Source organism: Bidens hawaiensis, unplaced genomic scaffold (assembly GCF_021521415.1).
Source record: "Bidens hawaiensis isolate Kalapana, Puna unplaced genomic scaffold, B.hawaiensis_p1.1 tig00000978_1, whole genome shotgun sequence".
In the NCBI taxonomy this organism is placed as follows: Eukaryota; Viridiplantae; Streptophyta; class Magnoliopsida; order Asterales; family Asteraceae; genus Bidens; species Bidens hawaiensis.
In genome coordinates, this window is record NW_027491058.1 from 115483 (window position 1) to 134186 (window position 18704).

The 18704-nt window shown below is 39.5% G+C and overlaps 1 protein-coding gene across 1 annotated transcript; it reads left to right on the forward strand.

Annotated features, from left to right (window-relative positions):
- The first annotated feature begins 4021 nt into the window (after positions 1–4021).
- On the forward strand, positions 4022–9023 carry LOC143549665 (synaptotagmin-3-like). Its single transcript, XM_077040523.1, has 12 exons — positions 4022–4468; positions 5585–5683; positions 5774–5824; positions 5915–6044; positions 6124–6242; positions 6319–6420; positions 6506–6580; positions 6954–7030; positions 7332–7581; positions 7654–8022; positions 8531–8659; positions 8758–9023. The coding sequence occupies exons 1-12, from the start codon at positions 4352–4354 to the stop codon at positions 8884–8886; spliced, it is 1647 nt and encodes a 548-aa protein (XP_076896638.1). The 5' UTR covers positions 4022–4351; the 3' UTR covers positions 8887–9023.
- The last annotated feature ends 9681 nt before the right edge of the window (positions 9024–18704 follow it).

The following is an 18704-nucleotide window of genomic DNA, read 5'->3' on the forward strand; positions in this document are numbered from 1 at the left end:
GTGCTGCTCGATTTTCTAAGGGTTTTATAAGCCAAAGAAGGTAGGCATAATGCTCAAATAGAATAAAATGATAATACATTATTAAAAGGCTTAAAACCCAAAGTCGAGGAAATACTTGATACCTCGATAAATAAAAGAAAACATAACAAAGAAAAGAAAAGAAAGAAATATGAATATAATATCAATGTGATTATTATGTATAAATCTTTGTTATAGAATATTATTTAAGTTATTATGATTATTCTTAAATAATAAAGTAAATAAAGTTATACGTTTCTTAGAGAAGAAGAAACGAAGAATTTTTAAGAAAAGTAAAATAAGTCAAACTAAAGGTTTATCTTATAAAAGAAAAGAAAAGTAAATAAGTTAAAAGAAAGAGTTTTAAATTATAAAAGAAAAGAAAGAAAGGATACTTTTTAACTAAAGGTTTTAAAGTAAAGTAATTATAATCGAGGTAAAGATTATAAAAAGAGACTAAAGGTCTTAAGCCGGATTGTATATCCGACTAACAAAAGGCTATACTCGTACTATAGGTGCGAGATAGCAAAGGTGAAGACCCTCGGATAGTGTATTGAAGCTGATCCTAAGAAAAAGGTGAATACGCCCCAAACTTTAAAAACCTGTTTGAATCGATTCAAAAAAATTAAATGAAAAGAATTACATGGGACTACGTGTCTCTAAAACGTTATAAACAAAAGTAAACGCTAGCCCTCAGGCTGTCGTGTACGTTTATCTGGATCCTTACATATGTTGTAATAAATACGGTGGGCACACCGCGCCACACCTAGTCAAATGACGCTTTCCATGAGGGGAGCGTGACCATGCGTATGCGAATAGTACCTAACTAGTGTCGAACATTGCGGTGTTTGCTGGGGTGTTTTGTGAAAACTTTATTTATAATTGTGATTTGTTTTAAAGCTTGACTATTCCTAAAGCACGATGGGCCGGACATAACTATGTCTCGAGGGGTAATCAAGTAAAAGAAAATATTTTAGCGTCAGCATATTCACCAGCATGTGTTGCTGACGCATTTTCTAAACATTTTGCAGGTAATCAAGATTTGAAGCTTGGGATGACGAAGTGTATAAGATATCCGATTGCTTGGATTATTTTTGTTAAACTTTAAAATGAAATGATGGTTTGTAATGAAACAAGTAATATTTTGTAAACACTAAACGGGAACTTTTAAAATCCCGTCTTTTGAATATATGTAAATATTGTAACCCACACTATTTTATTTCCTCTTTAATCCGCTAACTCTGATTTATTTACAAAAGTGGTACCAACTGTTGGTCGCACGCCTAGCCCTAAGATGGGGGTGTGACAGGTTCATGGGCTTAAGGGAGTATAAATACCCCTTAAACCCTAATCTTTTCCATTTTTATCTATCTCTACACCATAGCCTACACTTTCAGAAACACACACAAACAACCTCCTTTATCCCGAGCCAAGATCCGAAGGTGAAAACTCGAGCTTGTTGGTGCTGGAACGTCGTAACGAGCCAAATCCGACATCAAGACTTGATCGTGTTCGTATACCGATTCGTTTAAAGGTACGTCTATAACGAAAACTTGTTCGGCTCGTTTAGTATTCATAGATCTATATAAAAATGATAAAAACAAATCAAACACAACGATTCTTGTTGAAATTCGTTAACATCTAGTGGATTAATTAATCAAAGGTTAGGCCGCAGCTATGAATCGATCAAACACACTATTTAAACCTTAATTTTTGGATGTGTGAATGATTGGGGTTAATAGGCGCTAGGAATACGATCCTAATTAACCCAGCCAGGGGCTCTGCCCTTTGGACCCCGCTAGGGGCTGCCGCCCCTAGAACCTCACTGCCAGGGGTGCTGCCCCTTGACCCCCGTTCGTTGAGGGTTATATTAAACTAGAAATATAATATGGGTATTGATAGTTAATTGATACGTGTAATTGTTATACAGTTAGCCATGCCCAGTTAAGAAAGGAGTTACCATTAACTCTGAGAGGAATCGTGAGTTTCTAGCCCCATTCCATGTTATGTTTTCAGGGCTTCGTGCATACTCAATGTGAATGTCAATACACTTACCTTAAATGGTAAGTGTATGCTATGATGATTGATGTGATAATATGGTATGAATGTGATGATTGAATGCTTGTCGGTGTGTGAACGATCTTCGGATATTGCACGCATCGTTAGGGAAAGTAATGTGTAGTATATCTAATATGAGATAAGTATGTATGAAAGTACGTAATGAAATGAGCATGCACGAAAGTATGTCTATATAAGGAAATGTATGTATGGTTATCGGATGAATGGAATGTATGGTTAAAAAGGGAACAGACCCTTATAATTTGCGAATGTAAGGAACATACCCTAATAATATCTGCGAATGTAGGGAATAGACCCTAACAATATCTGTGAATGTAGGGAACAGACCCTAACAATATATGCGAAGGTTATAGGGAGAAATGCTCAAAACGTATATGTATGTATGCATGACAGAAAGGTAATAGGCTAAGTATGAATATGTATCTTCGGATACGTATATATATGTAAGTATGTGAATGTATTGTATGATGTCTGATTAATTAGAACTCTCTCAGCGTAGCTGACTTTTAATATGCACGTAGGTTAATATGTTAAGGCAGTTGGCTTGCGTGAAGAACATGGCATTGGACTAAAGACACTGGCAACTTGAGAAAAATGTTATGATATTATTATAATTTATGTTTTATTTTGAAAGACAAAAGATGTTTAATTTTGGAAAGACTTGAATGATTTTGTATTATATATTTGAAGTTTATTATTCCGCGAAAATTTTAATTCACTCTGATGTTTAGGACTGTTTTATGAGTAAATCCAACGCCAAAGTAGGGTACCGAAACTGGGTCCTTACAAGTACCGAAGCACAAAACGCATATAAATGTTTATTGCTTTGTGTGTTTTAAAATTGTCCTACTAGTTTATAAGGTAACCGGTTGGATCACCGGCTAAAATAACCATTGTTGAAAACATATTTGTGGTAAACTTAATTTCTTACCAGAAGTATTTGCAATATAATCATATTCAAGAATCTTGTTTTCCTCTTTGTTAAAACATGCACCTCATATTTTATACGTTGTTGTCATTTGTGCAAAACTCAAGTGTCACAATTATTTAGTTTGAATGATGACATTATTTTGATGTTTTCTGTATATACTTTAGGTAAACAAATATAAAATAGTCAAGCGTGGGGAATTAAAATATGGTCACAAATCAAATGGGATCATCTTCATTTCATATTCCTTTATGTAGATAATACATATCTAGACAAAACACTTGCTAGAAAAAAAATTGTCAAAAATGAATCATTTATATTTTTAGTTATTAAATTAAACGAAAATATATAGATTTAATGGTTATTGTTTCTCACTTCTATTTCTTTAAAAAAAAACAACATAAGTTTTATATTGTTCTCATTATGTATATGACCTACACGTTTTTATGAATGAAGAGAGGGGGCTTTTAGGCTATTGGGCAATACTGTATGTATTCTACCCGGTATAAAATTACTTTGATAGTTTTTATAGGTATGAGATTTGATGATATACCTATTTACTCAAAAATATATACCCGTTTGTCTTATTATATACCGTACATGATTTTTTCTTTACCCAATTATATTTCTAGTTCATCCCGATTTCTCCATCATTTCCAAATTCCAAATCCCAAACTGATAATAGTTACCCACTACATACCCAACTGATTTTCGTTTGTGTATACCCAACGGGAATTTCTAATAAACTAAGGGGTTGTTTGGTATCATTTTAATGATCATTAAGAGACTATCTCTTAAGGTTCATAGTTTCTTAATGATCAAGAGGTAAATTAAGTCTGAATAGTTAAAAACTATCTCCTAACCTTTAAAAAGTTATAAACTACTAAGAGGCTACCAAACATCACCTAACATGTATACCCGATATCTGGCGAGTTTTGTTTCAGATATAAAATAAACTTTTATAATTTATATGTGGTTGGTACATGTGGTACTATCGACCCATTGTGTGGCATTATGGATGGTGTTAGTGACACAATCACCACTACAATATCTTTCTATAAAATCATCAAACCTATAAATGATAAATCTCTAGAAGGTGGAAAGTAAGTACTCAAGTACCTCAAGTCCCCAACCAAATTCAAGTCATTCAATTCACCACTTTGACCTATTGACCTTTAGCCTATACTTAACACGTGTCAAGCAAACTCCATTCCAGTTCATTTCCTTAAAACAGTTGGACGTCCATCTTCAACACCAACAAAAAACATTCAAACTTTCTTGTTCCTTAAAACTCTAATATTAAACCACTCAGTTTCTTGAATTTCAATGGGATTTCTTAGCATGTTATTGTGTACTATTGGTCTCGGAATTGGGTTTGTTTTCGGTATCTGTATCGGGTTCTACATCTTCATCTACTCCGACCCGGATACTGAAACATTTCAGGTAAACAATCTTTAACCTTCAATATGCATATTTTCAAGTTTTTATCAATCTTAAATCATTTATTTTGTGCTGGTTTTCTGGGTTTTTGTGATGCTTCTTGATTGAAGATGCCATGCATTTATTACTAATATGCAAATTAATGTTTAATAAATTCTTTGTTTAATGTAGATTTTCATCTTATTATTTTGATGAAGTTTAGAATATAAATTATTTTAAATAATGGTGACAAACAGGTAGTAGTTTGTAATTTTTTTACTTTTTGGTAATCTTTAAATTAATGGTTTCTTGATGAATTTATGATCATTGATTCCATGCTTGTTTGGGTTGTTTTATTTTGATGAAATTTTCTAAATTTGGAAGAGCCTTAGCTGGAATACAGAATACTATGAAATATTGATTGTCACATTTTTTCTACTTAATGCATAGTTTTTCTTTATTTATTACTTTATTGCTTTCTTTTTTTATTTTGTTACATGTGAGGAGCAAATATTAATGATTCTTTGATATCTCCTGGGCTTTTTGGAATTGGAATGTGTTTAAGCTTTATTTTATCTAAAGTTTTTACCTTTATTCCTATGTCTTTATTTTCTTTCTTGGGTTTTTGTTGAATTTCATGGTTTTCGAGCTTAGTAATGATTTTTGTTTTGTTTTTTACACATGGGGTTTATTTAATATTTTATTTAATTTTATCTTCTAGTCTTTTTCTAATCCTTTTAATATATTATTTCTTGATTTAATCGACTACCAATTTACACGACCCTTATATTTGTTGTGTCAAAGATATCACCCCTAAACTAAGCATGTTTAAAATTGTATAAACATGACCCTTTTAACATGTTTATCTAACGAGTCAAATGGTTTGATGATTAAAAACATGTTAAACGGCTTGATATGTTGTAATAAATAAGTAATATGGGTCAACAAGCTGCCAGCTTAATTAAACTGGTCAATTCGAACATGACCCGCTTATTTAACATGTTAGATTTGAAAACCCATACCTGATTATTTTTGTGTCATGTTTCGGGTAGTGTCAGGAATGGAACACGTTAAACAGGTTAATCTGAACATGATCCGTTTTTTTACAGCCCAAAACCTTATTAATGTGTCATGTATCAGGATCCGGTAGTGAAGCCAATTTCCGAGCTTGATTTAACAAGTCTCCAAGAGTTGATGCCTGAAATTCCTCTCTGGTTGAAGAATCCTGATTATGATCCTGTACGTATTTCTTCACAACATTAAATAAGCCACATTTCGACATTTCGTTATCTTTGTTAATTCTGTAACTTACCTTACTCGTATTTACAGGTTGACTGGCTAAACAAATTTCTTTTAAATATGTGGCTGTATCTCGACAAGGTACATTGTAAGAAACCGAAAAAAGAAAATATCAAGTTTTATAATTTTTTAGTATTTTGGGGCGAAAATCGTTAGGCTATTCAATTTCAGGCAATCTGTGATGCTATAAAGCAGGCAACCGAACCTATAATATCTGACTATATAGGACACGGGCACCGACATATTAAAGCAATCACGTTTGAGACGTTAAGCCTTGGGACCCTCCCTCCGATATTTCAAGGTTAGTGTACGGGTATTTTGGTCGTTTTATGTTCTTAATCTAATCGTAAGTAATGTATATTGTATTGAACAATTTGCAGGCGTTAAAGTCTGTGAGACCGATGAGAATCAACTAGTGATGGAACCAGCGATTAAATGGGCTGGAAATCCAAATATAGTAATGGTGGTACAAGTATCGGCTTTTCGTATCAAGATTCAGGTAAGACACTATGGTAAATGACAACTATGCCCTTCTAAACGTTAATGTTGTTCTTTTTTTTGTGTTTGATTCTCAGTTGGTGGATTTACAAGTGTTTGTTGTTCCAAGGGTAGTGTTGAAGCCTCTTGTACCAAGTTTTCCATGTTTTTCCAATGTTATTGTGTCTTTGATGGAGAAGGTACAATTATTTAGGTAGTTATGAAAGTTGGTTTTATTATTGTGTTTTAGTGCTTATAATTTGTTTTGTTAAAAATGTTTTTCAGCCTCATGTGGACTTTGGGTTGAAGGTACTAGGCGGCGATGTTATGTCCATCCCTGGCCTTTATCGACTAGTGCAGGTTTGTATGTTTTAGAGATGGCAACTTATGACACGACACGAATATATAATGAAACAATTAAGTTTTGGGTTGTCATAACTCATATCTAACCATTTAATATATATTTGAGGTTGACATGTTTAATTAACCAATTAGTTAACTAGGTAATCCACCAACCTGTTTAGCATGATTACAATAATATACAACCTGTTTGACTGATTACCACAAGTGGGTTAAACGGATTGTGTTTTTGAGTTACCTAATTTTATGTGTGTCTAGGTTAGGGTTGAGGTCTTTGACACGAATAAATATATAAGGGTTATAAAAAGATAATTCCTTATTTATTTATTTTTTATTCTATGTAAAAAAAATGAAATGTTGATTTGTTATGCAGGATATTATCAAAAAAGAAGTTGCAAAGCTTTACCTTTGGCCACAAACTCTTGAAATTCCCATTCTTGATTCTTCATTGTAAGTGATTTCTTGATGTAGCTATTAAACCGTAATGTCTACTCGTTCCATTTGTTATATAATTCTAAAATGCTTAAACAAAGAAAAAAATGAATCTTGTAGATCTAAATCATGATGACAATGGACAAATAAGTAAAATTTAACCTCCACACTTGTAGAAATGTTACATTTTTCATGAAATGTAGAGAGTAATGAATATTATAAAGATGTTACATTGGACATAATCACACAAACATCTTTTTGAACACTATTATTGTGTTAAGTTTTTCTTTTCTTTTTTTCTAATCATGCATTCTCATAGTGGCATTGTGAAGAAGCCCATTGGAGTACTACACGTGAAAGTTGTACGAGCCACAAGACTTATGAAAATGGACATAATAGGGTTATCCGATCCATACGTTAAACTCAAATTAAGTGGAGAGATGTTACCTTCAAAGAAAACAACAATAAAGAAAAAGACCTTAAATCCCGTGTGGAACGAGGCCTTTAAGCTTGTCGTTAAGGACCCTCAAGCTCAAACTCTTCAAATTAAAGTCTACGACTGGGACAAGGTAAATTACCAAAACACCCTTATCTAGAAACATGACACGTGTTCTTTGTTTAAATTGTTGGAAAATCTTTAGGTTGGGAGCCATGATCGGTTGGGGATGCAAGTGGTGCCATTAAAACTGTTAACTGCCAACGAAACAATGGAACTAACACTTGATTTGTTAAAGAACACCAATGTAGCCGATCCTCATAAGAAGCGTGAAAGAGGACAGATTGTGTTAGAGTTGACTTATGCTCCGTTTAAGGACGATTGTGAGATGTTTAGTGGGCCCCTCACGCCTATGAAGAGAGATAATAGTGTGGGTTCCGGTTGTGAATCCCCAATTGGGGCCGGGGCGGGTGTGCTTTTGGTGACTATACAAGGAGCTGAGGATGTAGAGGGAGAGCATCATAGTAATCCTTATGCTATGGTGATATTTAGAGGAGAAACTAAGAGAACAAAGGTGAGATTTTTTTTACCTTTTTAGGTCCAACTTATTGACTTATATATAGTTGAAAATATGAAGAATTTGTATCAAATTTGAAGTTGAAATTTTGACATGACAGAACACGACACAAAAAGAATCGGGTTTTGGTTTGACATATCTAATCCCTATAAGAAAGCAGGTCGTGTATGGGTTAACTTGTTTAACATGTTTAGTTAAACATGTCAACCCACTAACCGGCCTATTTATGGCCCGTTAAACATATTTTTTACAATCCACCAACCCGTTAACATGTTTACAACTTGATTATTACCGGCAACTTCGTTTGACACGTTTAGATAAATTGATTAAACAGGTCATGTTTGGGTTACACAATTTTAAGTGTGGGCAGGTGAGGGTTGACGTTTTTCGCACAAAATGATTTATGGGTTGTGTTCGGGTTTAACTATTCAACCTGCCAACCTGACACAATTGACACTTCTAGTTTTAGCTTATCATGAATTACGATTGTCAATTTTTTTGACAGAGAATTAGAAGAACACGTGATCCCAAGTGGAACGAAGAGTTTGAGTTTATGCTTGAGGAACCACCTATACAAGACAAGATACACATCAAAATAATGAGCAAGAGATCACGCATGAGTTTCTACCAAAAGGTTTTTATTTCTTATTTTCTTTGGTATTTTAAATGTAAATGCATTAAATGGTTTTAAAGTACATTGGGTCATGCATGTATGGTTTTCTTTACGTGCAGGAATCACTAGGGCATGTGGATATTAACCTTGCGGATGTAGTGTACAATGGACGGATTAACCATAAGTTTCATCTCATTGATTCGAAGAACGGTTTGGTTCATGTCGAGCTTCGATGGAGAGAAACTTGATGTTTCTCCATGATGGCGGAGTGGTATATATAGTCTGAACATAATCTATTTTTGAAGGTTTTTAAATAGTGTTGATCATGGAAGCGGTTTTTTGTAAACAAATTGAGTTGCTTTTTCAAATGCTTAGATTAAACATGTCCACAAATGTTATGATTTTATTATGGATATATTGGCATATTGCAATCATAGAAAAATATTTATTAGCAGGGCCGTCTCGTGGGTAAGCAAAATGAGGCAATGGCTTTAGGCCTCCAGATTTATAGGGCCTCCATCTTATTTAAGAGATGTATTATGAGATTTTGAAAGTAGAGTTCTTTTAGAATTAGTAACTCAATGATGAGCCACAAGCTAAGAATGATTGCTTCATATCCATTATCACGGCATATCATCCATATTCTATAATTCTTATACAATCTCTAGCGCTATCACATAAAGAAAAGAAAATAAAAAGGCTTCAACATTTTAGTTAGTTTTAGGCCTCCGAGGACGTTGAGCCGGCTCTGTTCATTAGTTATGTTTATTTTTAGGGAAGATTGTAACCAAAGATAGATTAAACCACCCAGAAGTTATTTGTTGAAGCGCATACAATTTCTAGCCATTACGTATTCGGCCTAAACACCAGATCGGACCCAGTTATTTGCTAAATGTGTAGTATGCCATCAAGTTATTTAAAACCAAATTAACCCATATAACTAGGGTAAGTAAGTTATTGTATTCACGATTAGCATTGGTTACTGTTACGTGTTTAGTTTGATTGTAGTTGTATCACAATTAGCATGTGGTGAGTATTACGCATTTAGTTTGATTGTGACAACTTACAAGTAAAATACAAAGATTGGTATAGAGGTAGGGTACCAAAAAGGCCAAAATACCCTTAAATAACATCCGCGAGTAAGAGAGGAGCCCCTCATATATCACCCGCGGAATATATGAATCACCCGCACAACATGGCAGAGGAAGAACATCCTTGCACCACACGCGGAAGCATCTAGGCACCCTCGGAAGTCATCCGCAGGACAGGACATCGGTCCGCCAAAATGACCGGAAGGCAATGCCAACAGGCCAGCTGTAGATAACTAACTATCTTCTAGAAGAATAACCACGATTATTACTTAAAGAATACGTGACTCGCCAACCAATTAGCGAAGGACACCTGGCCAGGTTGTTATAACCGTGGCCAGGGCGTGATCCGTCCTATCACAAGGGGACACGTGTCCAGGTTGTTATACCCATGCACATGGGACGTATAGCTCAACCTATCATAAAGGGACACGTGTCCAGACGGTTACTGATATCTTCTAGAAGAGGACAACTGGCCCAATCACCTTCCTACACTCTTCGGCTATAAATACCTTGTCAACCTGCATGAGCTATCCATTCACTCATTCACATTTACTCACATATACTCTCTCTGTACTTGATCTCTTTACATAAGTACTTTCTCTCTGAAGAACTGTACTGATTTTCACGCCGGAGGGTGGTTACAGAAATACCCCCCCCCCTCTTGTCCTTCCCGTAACGAGACTTACGGTGTTTATTTTGCAGGTTCCGGTCACTGGACTTTGGGAAGTTACACTCATATCGTGTTAGTTGTTATCATATCCTATCCTGTGGACTCATTGGATCCAGGACCCATACGTGGGGATTGGATCCGTGTTTCTTCATTGGCGCCATCCATTTTGGTGTTAGAACATCATAAAATTTTCGTTGGTTTTCTGGTTCGTTTAATATGAGTAAACTTCCTGATGGCTGACGAGAACTCCTGCACCTACTTCACGTGTCATTAATACTGAAGCACCTGAAGGTTTTGCTTCGAGTGTTTTTGCACTTGTTACCGCTCCAGGTTCATGAAATACTGATGTAACGCCAGGTGGTCATACCCTCGAGCGTGTCACAGCACCAACTGGGCCTACTCCCACTAATTTGGGACGTGTTACTGCACCGGAAGGTTCCAATCTAGGTGACCTCGACGAATTATGAGAGACACTCCCCGAACTCATTCAGTGTTAGATCTGGAGGATGACTCAGCCGATTCTGAGTTGGCGAGAGCACATCGTCATAATTCCAGATCTAGTGGACCATTGTCTCCGGAAGAATGGCTCCGCGCGCAACAAGAAAGTTTGGTGGCCGAATATGAGCGTCGGGTGCGTAACGAGCGTTTTTATGCCCGTACTCTAACTTATGAAGAATCTCCCCGGAGATCTCTTTCTCCTCCACCAACAGTGAGAGGAAGTCAGATCCGTTATAGTCAGCAAACGGAAAAAGAGCTTGGTGAACTACGAAGGTTGCGTCCTCGTCCTCGCATAGACATGCGGATGCCATCCTACCTGGATGAGTATGACAGTTATGATTCAACTTATCACCCGGGAGACTTCAGTTTTAATACGGGTGACAGCAGGATGAGTTCGCGGACAAGAAACAGTCGTCCGCGGGATGTAGTCCACCACACTGAGTATTATAGCGATGCAGAGGAGGATTTCACCAGACCATACCGTCCGGCAGCCTTTGCCGAGAAGTCAAAGTTTATATTAAGCACTGCTACAACACCTTTTCCTGTTAACACTAAGATACCTACATCGATGGGTAAATACAATGGTATGACTGATCCAAGCGATCATCTTCAAAACTTTGTGGCGGTTGGTGGTGTGAGCGGATGGACGCTCCCCTATTGGTGTCACATGTTCGCGTTGACACTAACAGGGGCAGCGCGAGAATGCTTTGAAAAGCTACCTGACGGTCAAATCTCCAGCTGGGATGATCTGGTGAAAAAATTTTCTCAACAGTTCGGCCAGCAGAAGAAGCATACGCGTGACCAGTCAGAAAATTTGGATGTTGTCCGCCGAGATAACGAATCCGTTGAATATTTTATTACCTGGTTCATCGACGAAAGTCTGAACATTGGGGGAATCAGCAAGGACATGCTTCGCGGTTCCTTCCGCAAGAATGTCAAGTGTGACGCGTTGATCTGCACACTCACTGGTAGAGATGGAATGCCAAAAGAATGGGATATCATGACCGCGAAAAAGTTGTTTGCCAGAACGGAAAAAACATTGGGGGTATAATAATTCAAAGAAGAAATTAAAAGTTGAGTTTCAAACTCCACGACCCAATAAACAAGTAAAAGGGCCAATCTGGTCAAGACTTCAGCCAAACACGGAGGTGTCAAAGCCATTCGATGCAAGGTCTCTCAACGGTAATAAGAACAATGGGGGACCCTCGAATCGAGGTCCCAACAGTTGGACTCCACTTTCAAAGACTCCCGCTGAAATTCTCACCACAGAGAATGTGAGCTTCAGAAAAACGCAGCCACTCACAAGGAGATCATTCCTCGATGCCAAAAAACATTGTTCGTTTCACAATGACATTGGTCATAATACGAATGAATGTAATGCTTTAAAAAGCGAGAGGCGGCTGTAAAGTCTGGAAAACTTAGACACTTGGTGAAAAATGGAAAACCTGGGACTGGTAAAGCTCCTGTGCGGGATAACCAGGGCCCATCCAAAAAACAAGTCAAGGACTTAAACGTGCACATGATCCAAGGCGGACGAAGGGTTAGGGGAAAGAGGCGAGAGTCCGACGAAGAGAGTGGAAGAATGAGCCAGTTATCTTTACACGGATCAAAGGAGGTCCCAGTAATAAAAACCCCTTGATCATCACTGCTCTCTTCGGCCACTATCGCTCCCAATATGTTTTCTTTGACACTGGTAGTACATCTGACATCATGTACGAACAATGCTTTGAACAACTTGATGAGGAAGATAAGGAGAGGTTGAAGCCTATTCATGCTCCTGTATCTGGATTTGGAGGGGAGGTAATGCACCCACGAGGGGTGATTTCATTCCCAGTCATTTTAAGTGATGGGATCCACTCAATAACTGAGGAAGTTGAGTTTTTGGTTCTTCCAGCAACTTCCAAACATGATATCATCTTAGGGAGAGAAGCAATCGGTGACTTTAATGCTCACCCGTCCACGGCTCACGGCGCGGTAGGGGTTCCAACCCGCACCGGTGTAGCAATAATTCATGTTAATCGACATTGCTTCGCAACAGAAAGCTCAAAGCCCAGTAAGATTCCAAAACAATCTCAAAGGACTGAACCGGAAAAATGGGTTTTGAACAAGAAATTCCCTGATCAGACAGTCATACTCGGACCCGCTATTTCAGAAATAGTGAGAACTTTCTTAAAACAACTGTTGACCAAAAATATGGACATCTTCGCTTGGCAACCTGCGGACATGACTGGTGTCCCGCGGAGTATTGCGGAACACAAGTTAAGAGTAAACCCAATGTTTACACCAATTGTCCAGAAAAAGCGAAAGATGGGCCCGGAACAGACGAAAGCCATGAGTGATCAGATACAAGATTTGCTCCATGCTGGTATCATTCGTCCAATTCAATATCAGACCTGGGTCGCCAATCCGGTCATTGTTCCTAAAAGCAACGGGACATGGCGGATGTGTATAGATTTCAAGGATCTAAACAAGGCGTGTCCCAAGGACTGTTATCCGTTGCCGGAAATACGTCTCAAGGTTGATGTTGTAGTCCCATTCAAATTCAAATGCTTTTTGGATGCCTACAAAGGTTATCATTAAATCCGTATGGCTGCAGGTGATGAGGAAAAAACTGCATTTCGAACAGATCAGGTTGCTATAAAATATGCCATTCGGTCTAAAAAATGTGGGGGCCACGTATCAACGACTGATGGACATAGTATTCAAGGATTGGATTGGTCGAAATTTGGAAGTCTTGTGATTAAGATTGTTGAGGAAGACCAAATGTTGAGGGATATCGAAGAGACATTCGAAACCTTAAGAGGTATCAACATGAAGCTGAATCCAGCCAAGTGTTCATTCGGAATGGAAGAAGGGAAATTTCTTGGAGTAATTGTTACCGATGCGGGCTTCAAGGCTAATCCGGACAAGGTCCAAGCCGTAGCCCGCATGCCTTCTCCCTCCTCCCTCAAAGAGGTTCAGACAGTTAATGGTCGATTGGTTGCCCTGAATCGCTTTTAGGCGAATCACGCAGCCAAATCTTTTCCGTTCGTCTCAACATTAAGAAACTGCCTCAAGAAAGCTCAATTCAAATAGACCGCGGAAGCGGAACAAGCTTTCTTGGAGGTGAAAAAATGTTTGATGGAACTACCCATGTTGACAGCACCCTATGCGGGGGAACCTTTAACACTATACTTGACGGCATCAGACATTGCTATTGGGGCTGTACTCCTGACGGATAGAAAAAACGTTCAGACGCCGATCTATTACGTCAGCAGAACATTGTCAGACCCAGAGACTAGATATTCAATGCTGGAAAAACTTGTCTTAGCACTGGTCTATGCCGCCCGACGCCTCCGTAGGTACTTCCAGGGACACCCCATCAACGTGTTAACCGGATACAAACTCAAGAACGTTCTCAGTAAGCCAGAATTGTCTGAGCGATTGGCAAAGTGGGCCATCGATCTAGGTGAACATGCGATAGAATATAAATCTAGGCCAGCAATCAAGGGGCAGGTGTTTGCGGACTTCGTCACTGAAGTTTCGCGGCACAAAGAAAAAGAATGTTTGATTGAACAGCAACCCCAAGCACCTCCCGATCAAGGACAAATATTGTCATTGTTCACGGACGGGGCTTCAAGCAGTGAGGGATCTGGCGCAAGCCTCAGGCTAGTTAATCCCGAAGGCCACGAGTTTAAATATGCCATAAAGTTAGATTTTAAGAGTACTAACAACGAGGCAGAGTATGAAGCTTTCTTGGCGGGCTTACGGATAGCCAAAAAGCTTGGGGTGAGACACTTGGAAGCTCGCATGGACTCCATGTTGATTGCGGGACAAATCAATGGCACTTACGAAGCAAAGAATGACGTAATGGCTTCATACGTGTCACAGGCGAGAGATTTGATGCTTCAGTTTTCTTCGTGCAAAGTCATTCACATAAAACGAAGCGAGAACAAGTCAGCGAATGCCCTTAGCAAGCTGGCTTCAACGAAGTTTGAACACTTCGCTAAAGACATCCGCATTGAAATATTGGATCGCCCATCTGTCCCGCAAAATCAATTTTGGTATTCCAAACCGGAGTGGAATTTTGGATGACACCCATCATAGCATACTTGTCATCAGGAGCCCTCCCAGAAGGAAAAGCCGCGGCTTGGAAGATAAAACACAAAGCCTTGAACTATCAATTGCATAACGGTGTTTTATATTGACGTTCCTTCCTCGGACCACTACTCCGATGTGTGGATGCCGAGGAAGCGAACTATTTAATCAAAGAAGTTCATGAAGGCATCTGTGGTCTTCACGCAGGCCCGCACATGGTCGTAGCAAAATTAATGAATGCCGGATATTATTGACCAGGAATGCATCTGGACGTGGTGCATGAAATCAGAAACTGTGATTCATGCCAACGTCATGCTCCTAACACGCTACGACCAAAGAACGAGCTTGTTCCAGTCACTTCAGCTTGGCCGTTGCAGAAATGGGCTATCGACATAATGGGACCTTTCCCTGAAGCCCCGGGACGCGCCAAATTTTTAATAGTAGCAATCGACTACTTCACGGAGTGGGTAGAAGCCAAACCAGTTGCTTCCATAACAGCAGCGAGCGTTAAAAAATTCCTTTGGGAATTCATAATCCGTCGGTTTGGTCTTCCGCAGTTGATAATGGTACTCAGTTCGCGGACAGTGGGCTACAGGAATGGTTGAAAGAATTGCAGATATCTCAAGTTTTCACATCTGTAGCCCACCCGCAAGCAAACGGTCAGGTTGAGAGAACCAACCGGGCAATCAAGGAAGGAACCAAAGCAAGGTTAGGAACTAAACGGACGGGATGGGTTGACGAGTTTCCCCATGTACTTTGGGCCTTGATTCTAGTAATTCTGAAACCCCCTTTATTTTAACCTACGGCACAGAGGCCATGATTCCAGCCGAGATTGGGATTCCATTCGCAAGAGTTTTGTTGATCGATGACAATGATCAGGAACTCCGGATGAATCTTGACCTCCTTGAAGAGAGGAGAGAACTAGCATCGATCTGCGAGCACAATAATAAACGCCAATTCCAAAAGTATTATAACTCGCGGGTCCAAAAGTGCGAGTTCGATGCGGGAGACTTTGTCTTCCGCAACAATGTGGCCTCCGGGCAAGTTGGCCCCGACTTAGAAAGGACCTTACAAAGTTAAACAAGTATTATCTAAAGGTGCCTACAAGTTAGAAAAGTTGGACGGGACTGAGATCCCTAGAACTTGGAATGGGACCCAATTAAAGAAGTGTTACATATAATACTTTTTTTTGGCCTGCGTGCCTAAATAGACTAGCAAAGTTGTGTAATTTCATCTTTTGTAATTCGGCTTATGCCTCATCTATGGAAATTTTATTTCATTCATGTAATATGTATTGTTATGTAATCCTGTATTGACAAACAAGAAGATCCTACAAACACTTATATTATAATGAATAAGACAAAGTGTACCGGATGAAAAAAGACTTCTTTATTTATTCAAAAGGGATTACAACAGGAGCAACAGATTACAAACAAACACAAAGAAAGATATATCTATGACGCTGCATCTTCATGTTCCGCGTCATTTGAATCTTCTTCATCTTCCTCACCAAGGTCAAGAAGATCTTTCAGCTGTTCAATGCTGTCCTCCTTGTCCGCAAGATCAGATATCTGATCCGCCAAAGAAAACTTCAAAGTATAAAAATCTTTTGTTTTCTGGATGAGGACGGCAGCAGTATCCTGGCCAATCAAAACATATTCTTCCGGAAGCTTAGATTCTGAAGCAAATTTATAGCCTTCCTGAAAGCCTAGCTGACGACCAGGTTGCTTGGAAGCGTTCAACAGAATGGCGACACAATTCCCAAGTTCATCACTCGCTCGAACATCAGCGATGACCTGTTGGAACAATTAAGTATAAGTAATTGTGAGCAATGTGATTATTCATAACAATATAAGACACATACCTTGGAAATTCCTTCCACCAGCAGCCATTTTTTGTCCGCCTTAGCCCGAACAAGCTCCATCTTATGACCGGCACACTCCAAGGCCTGATCTCGGCTTTTGGTGGCAAGGTCAGCCAAGAGCTTGTCTTTGGCCGCCGATTCAGCCTAAAGAGTCTTTATTAACTTAGCTTGTTCATCCAATTGCTTTTGGAGAACAACCTTGGCTTCCTCAGCGGCGGAAGGAGCAGTTTTCTCTATTTCCAGCGCTTAGCGGTTCTCTCTGGCCTCATCTATAGCCTTAAGGGCTTCTCCCTTAGCATCTGAAGCTGCGGCGGCCAGCTCATCCCACTCCTCATTCATCGCTAGCCAATCCCGGCATATTTCCTGATTGGTGGAAATAGTATTCGCCATATGATAAGAATTTGAGTTAATAACTCTTGGCGAATACGGCGACGTTGTCGCTCCTTTTCAGCAGGAGGAAGGCTTTCCCGCAAATATTTAAAACATAAATCCACGTCGCGAAACGTTGAATCTCGGCGTAAAGACCAATGTGGATGATGCGGGGAAGGGTCTTTCTCATGAGGAGATTGAGAGGTCTGACGCCCGTAAGCGAATGTGCTAAGACCTCCTTGATCTCTGAAGCGATGAACATTAAAGGAAGGTGACATACTAACGTGATCAGTATCGTCAACTTCCTTATTCTTCAACGGAGATTCACCCTCTACAAAAATTGGATCTTTGGCGGTGTTAGATGGTGGAGATGATGGAGGCGGTGGTGCTGTCGAGCTCTTCAGACCTGAAAAATCTTCAGAAAGATCCGTCGGGGCCACTGTAAAATAACAAACGTCCATTGAGGAAATACGTCGGACATAATGCAAGAAATCAGGGACTATTAAGATTACATAAGGAAATATTTTTAGCAGAAAGTTCTTCGAGGCGGTCTTCCAAGTTTATTGTCTTTTGTTTCTTGGACGGGGCGACCATTGTGTGTTTAACCATACGCTTGCCAGCCGCCTTAGAAACCCCCGCGTCGGCATCTTGTGGTCCTGCCTCGACGTTAACATCCCCAGCAATAGGATGATCGCCCCTGGCGGCAACATTAACATCGTCATGGTCAGCCGCCTGGCTGATAGTTGCTTTCTGCCGGGTCAAACCTACAGTTGAATTCACGGCATTAATAGCATCAGCTGAAAAACTTCCTTCGAAGAGTGAAGACTCTTCGCTAGATGAAAAGAGTACAATCACTCCGCCGGAAGTAATATCAGTCACGGGTCGGGGTTGTAAAATGCCCTCACCTTTTTGAATGGATTCTCGAACATAATCCTCACCTTTGGCGTACATCACTTCGGAAACCACATGTTCCAAACGAAACGCGGTAGGAAATAGGAAATTGACACGAGTGCGTTCCAAAAAGGGCGCGTCCCTTGGATCAATTGGACGACGCACCATCATTCTCCCCTCATGGTCCAACAGGGTATCGAAGGCGGAACCCTCACCTGTACAAGCAATGATAAAAGTCAGAAATCAGACACTTGTTAATGAGAAAATTGAAGTAACACTAAGCTTACTTTTGTTGGACCTCTCGTAGTAAGGCTCCAAATCAGGGAATGGCCACCGGCGGCTCATCTTAGCACTCACCATTGCCCCTTCGTGCATAGGGCGCATGGGAGTTGGTGTGGCGGTCAGTGTCATGAACCACGGAACACCTTCAAGAGCAGCAGCCGGAACCATTGGCATAGCGTCCTCCGCCTTGCGATGAGTCATCGCGAAATGAACAACATCCTCTCAGATCCAGAAGAATTTCGGCTTCTAGCCATGAAGGCTACGGGTCCACTCCGTACCAATAACTTTCTTCCCGGTGGTGGCAAAGCTATACCACCCATCGCG

Coding starts and splice junctions, on each gene's coding strand:
- LOC143549665 (XM_077040523.1), top strand. CDS start 4,352: ATGGGATTTCTTAGCATGTTATTGTGTACTATTGGTCTCGGAATTGGG. Junction 5,825..5,914: donor TGTGGCTGTATCTCGACAAG/GTACATTGTAAG, acceptor ATTCAATTTCAG/GCAATCTGTGATGCTATAAA. Junction 6,421..6,505: donor TTGTGTCTTTGATGGAGAAG/GTACAATTATTT, acceptor AATGTTTTTCAG/CCTCATGTGGACTTTGGGTT.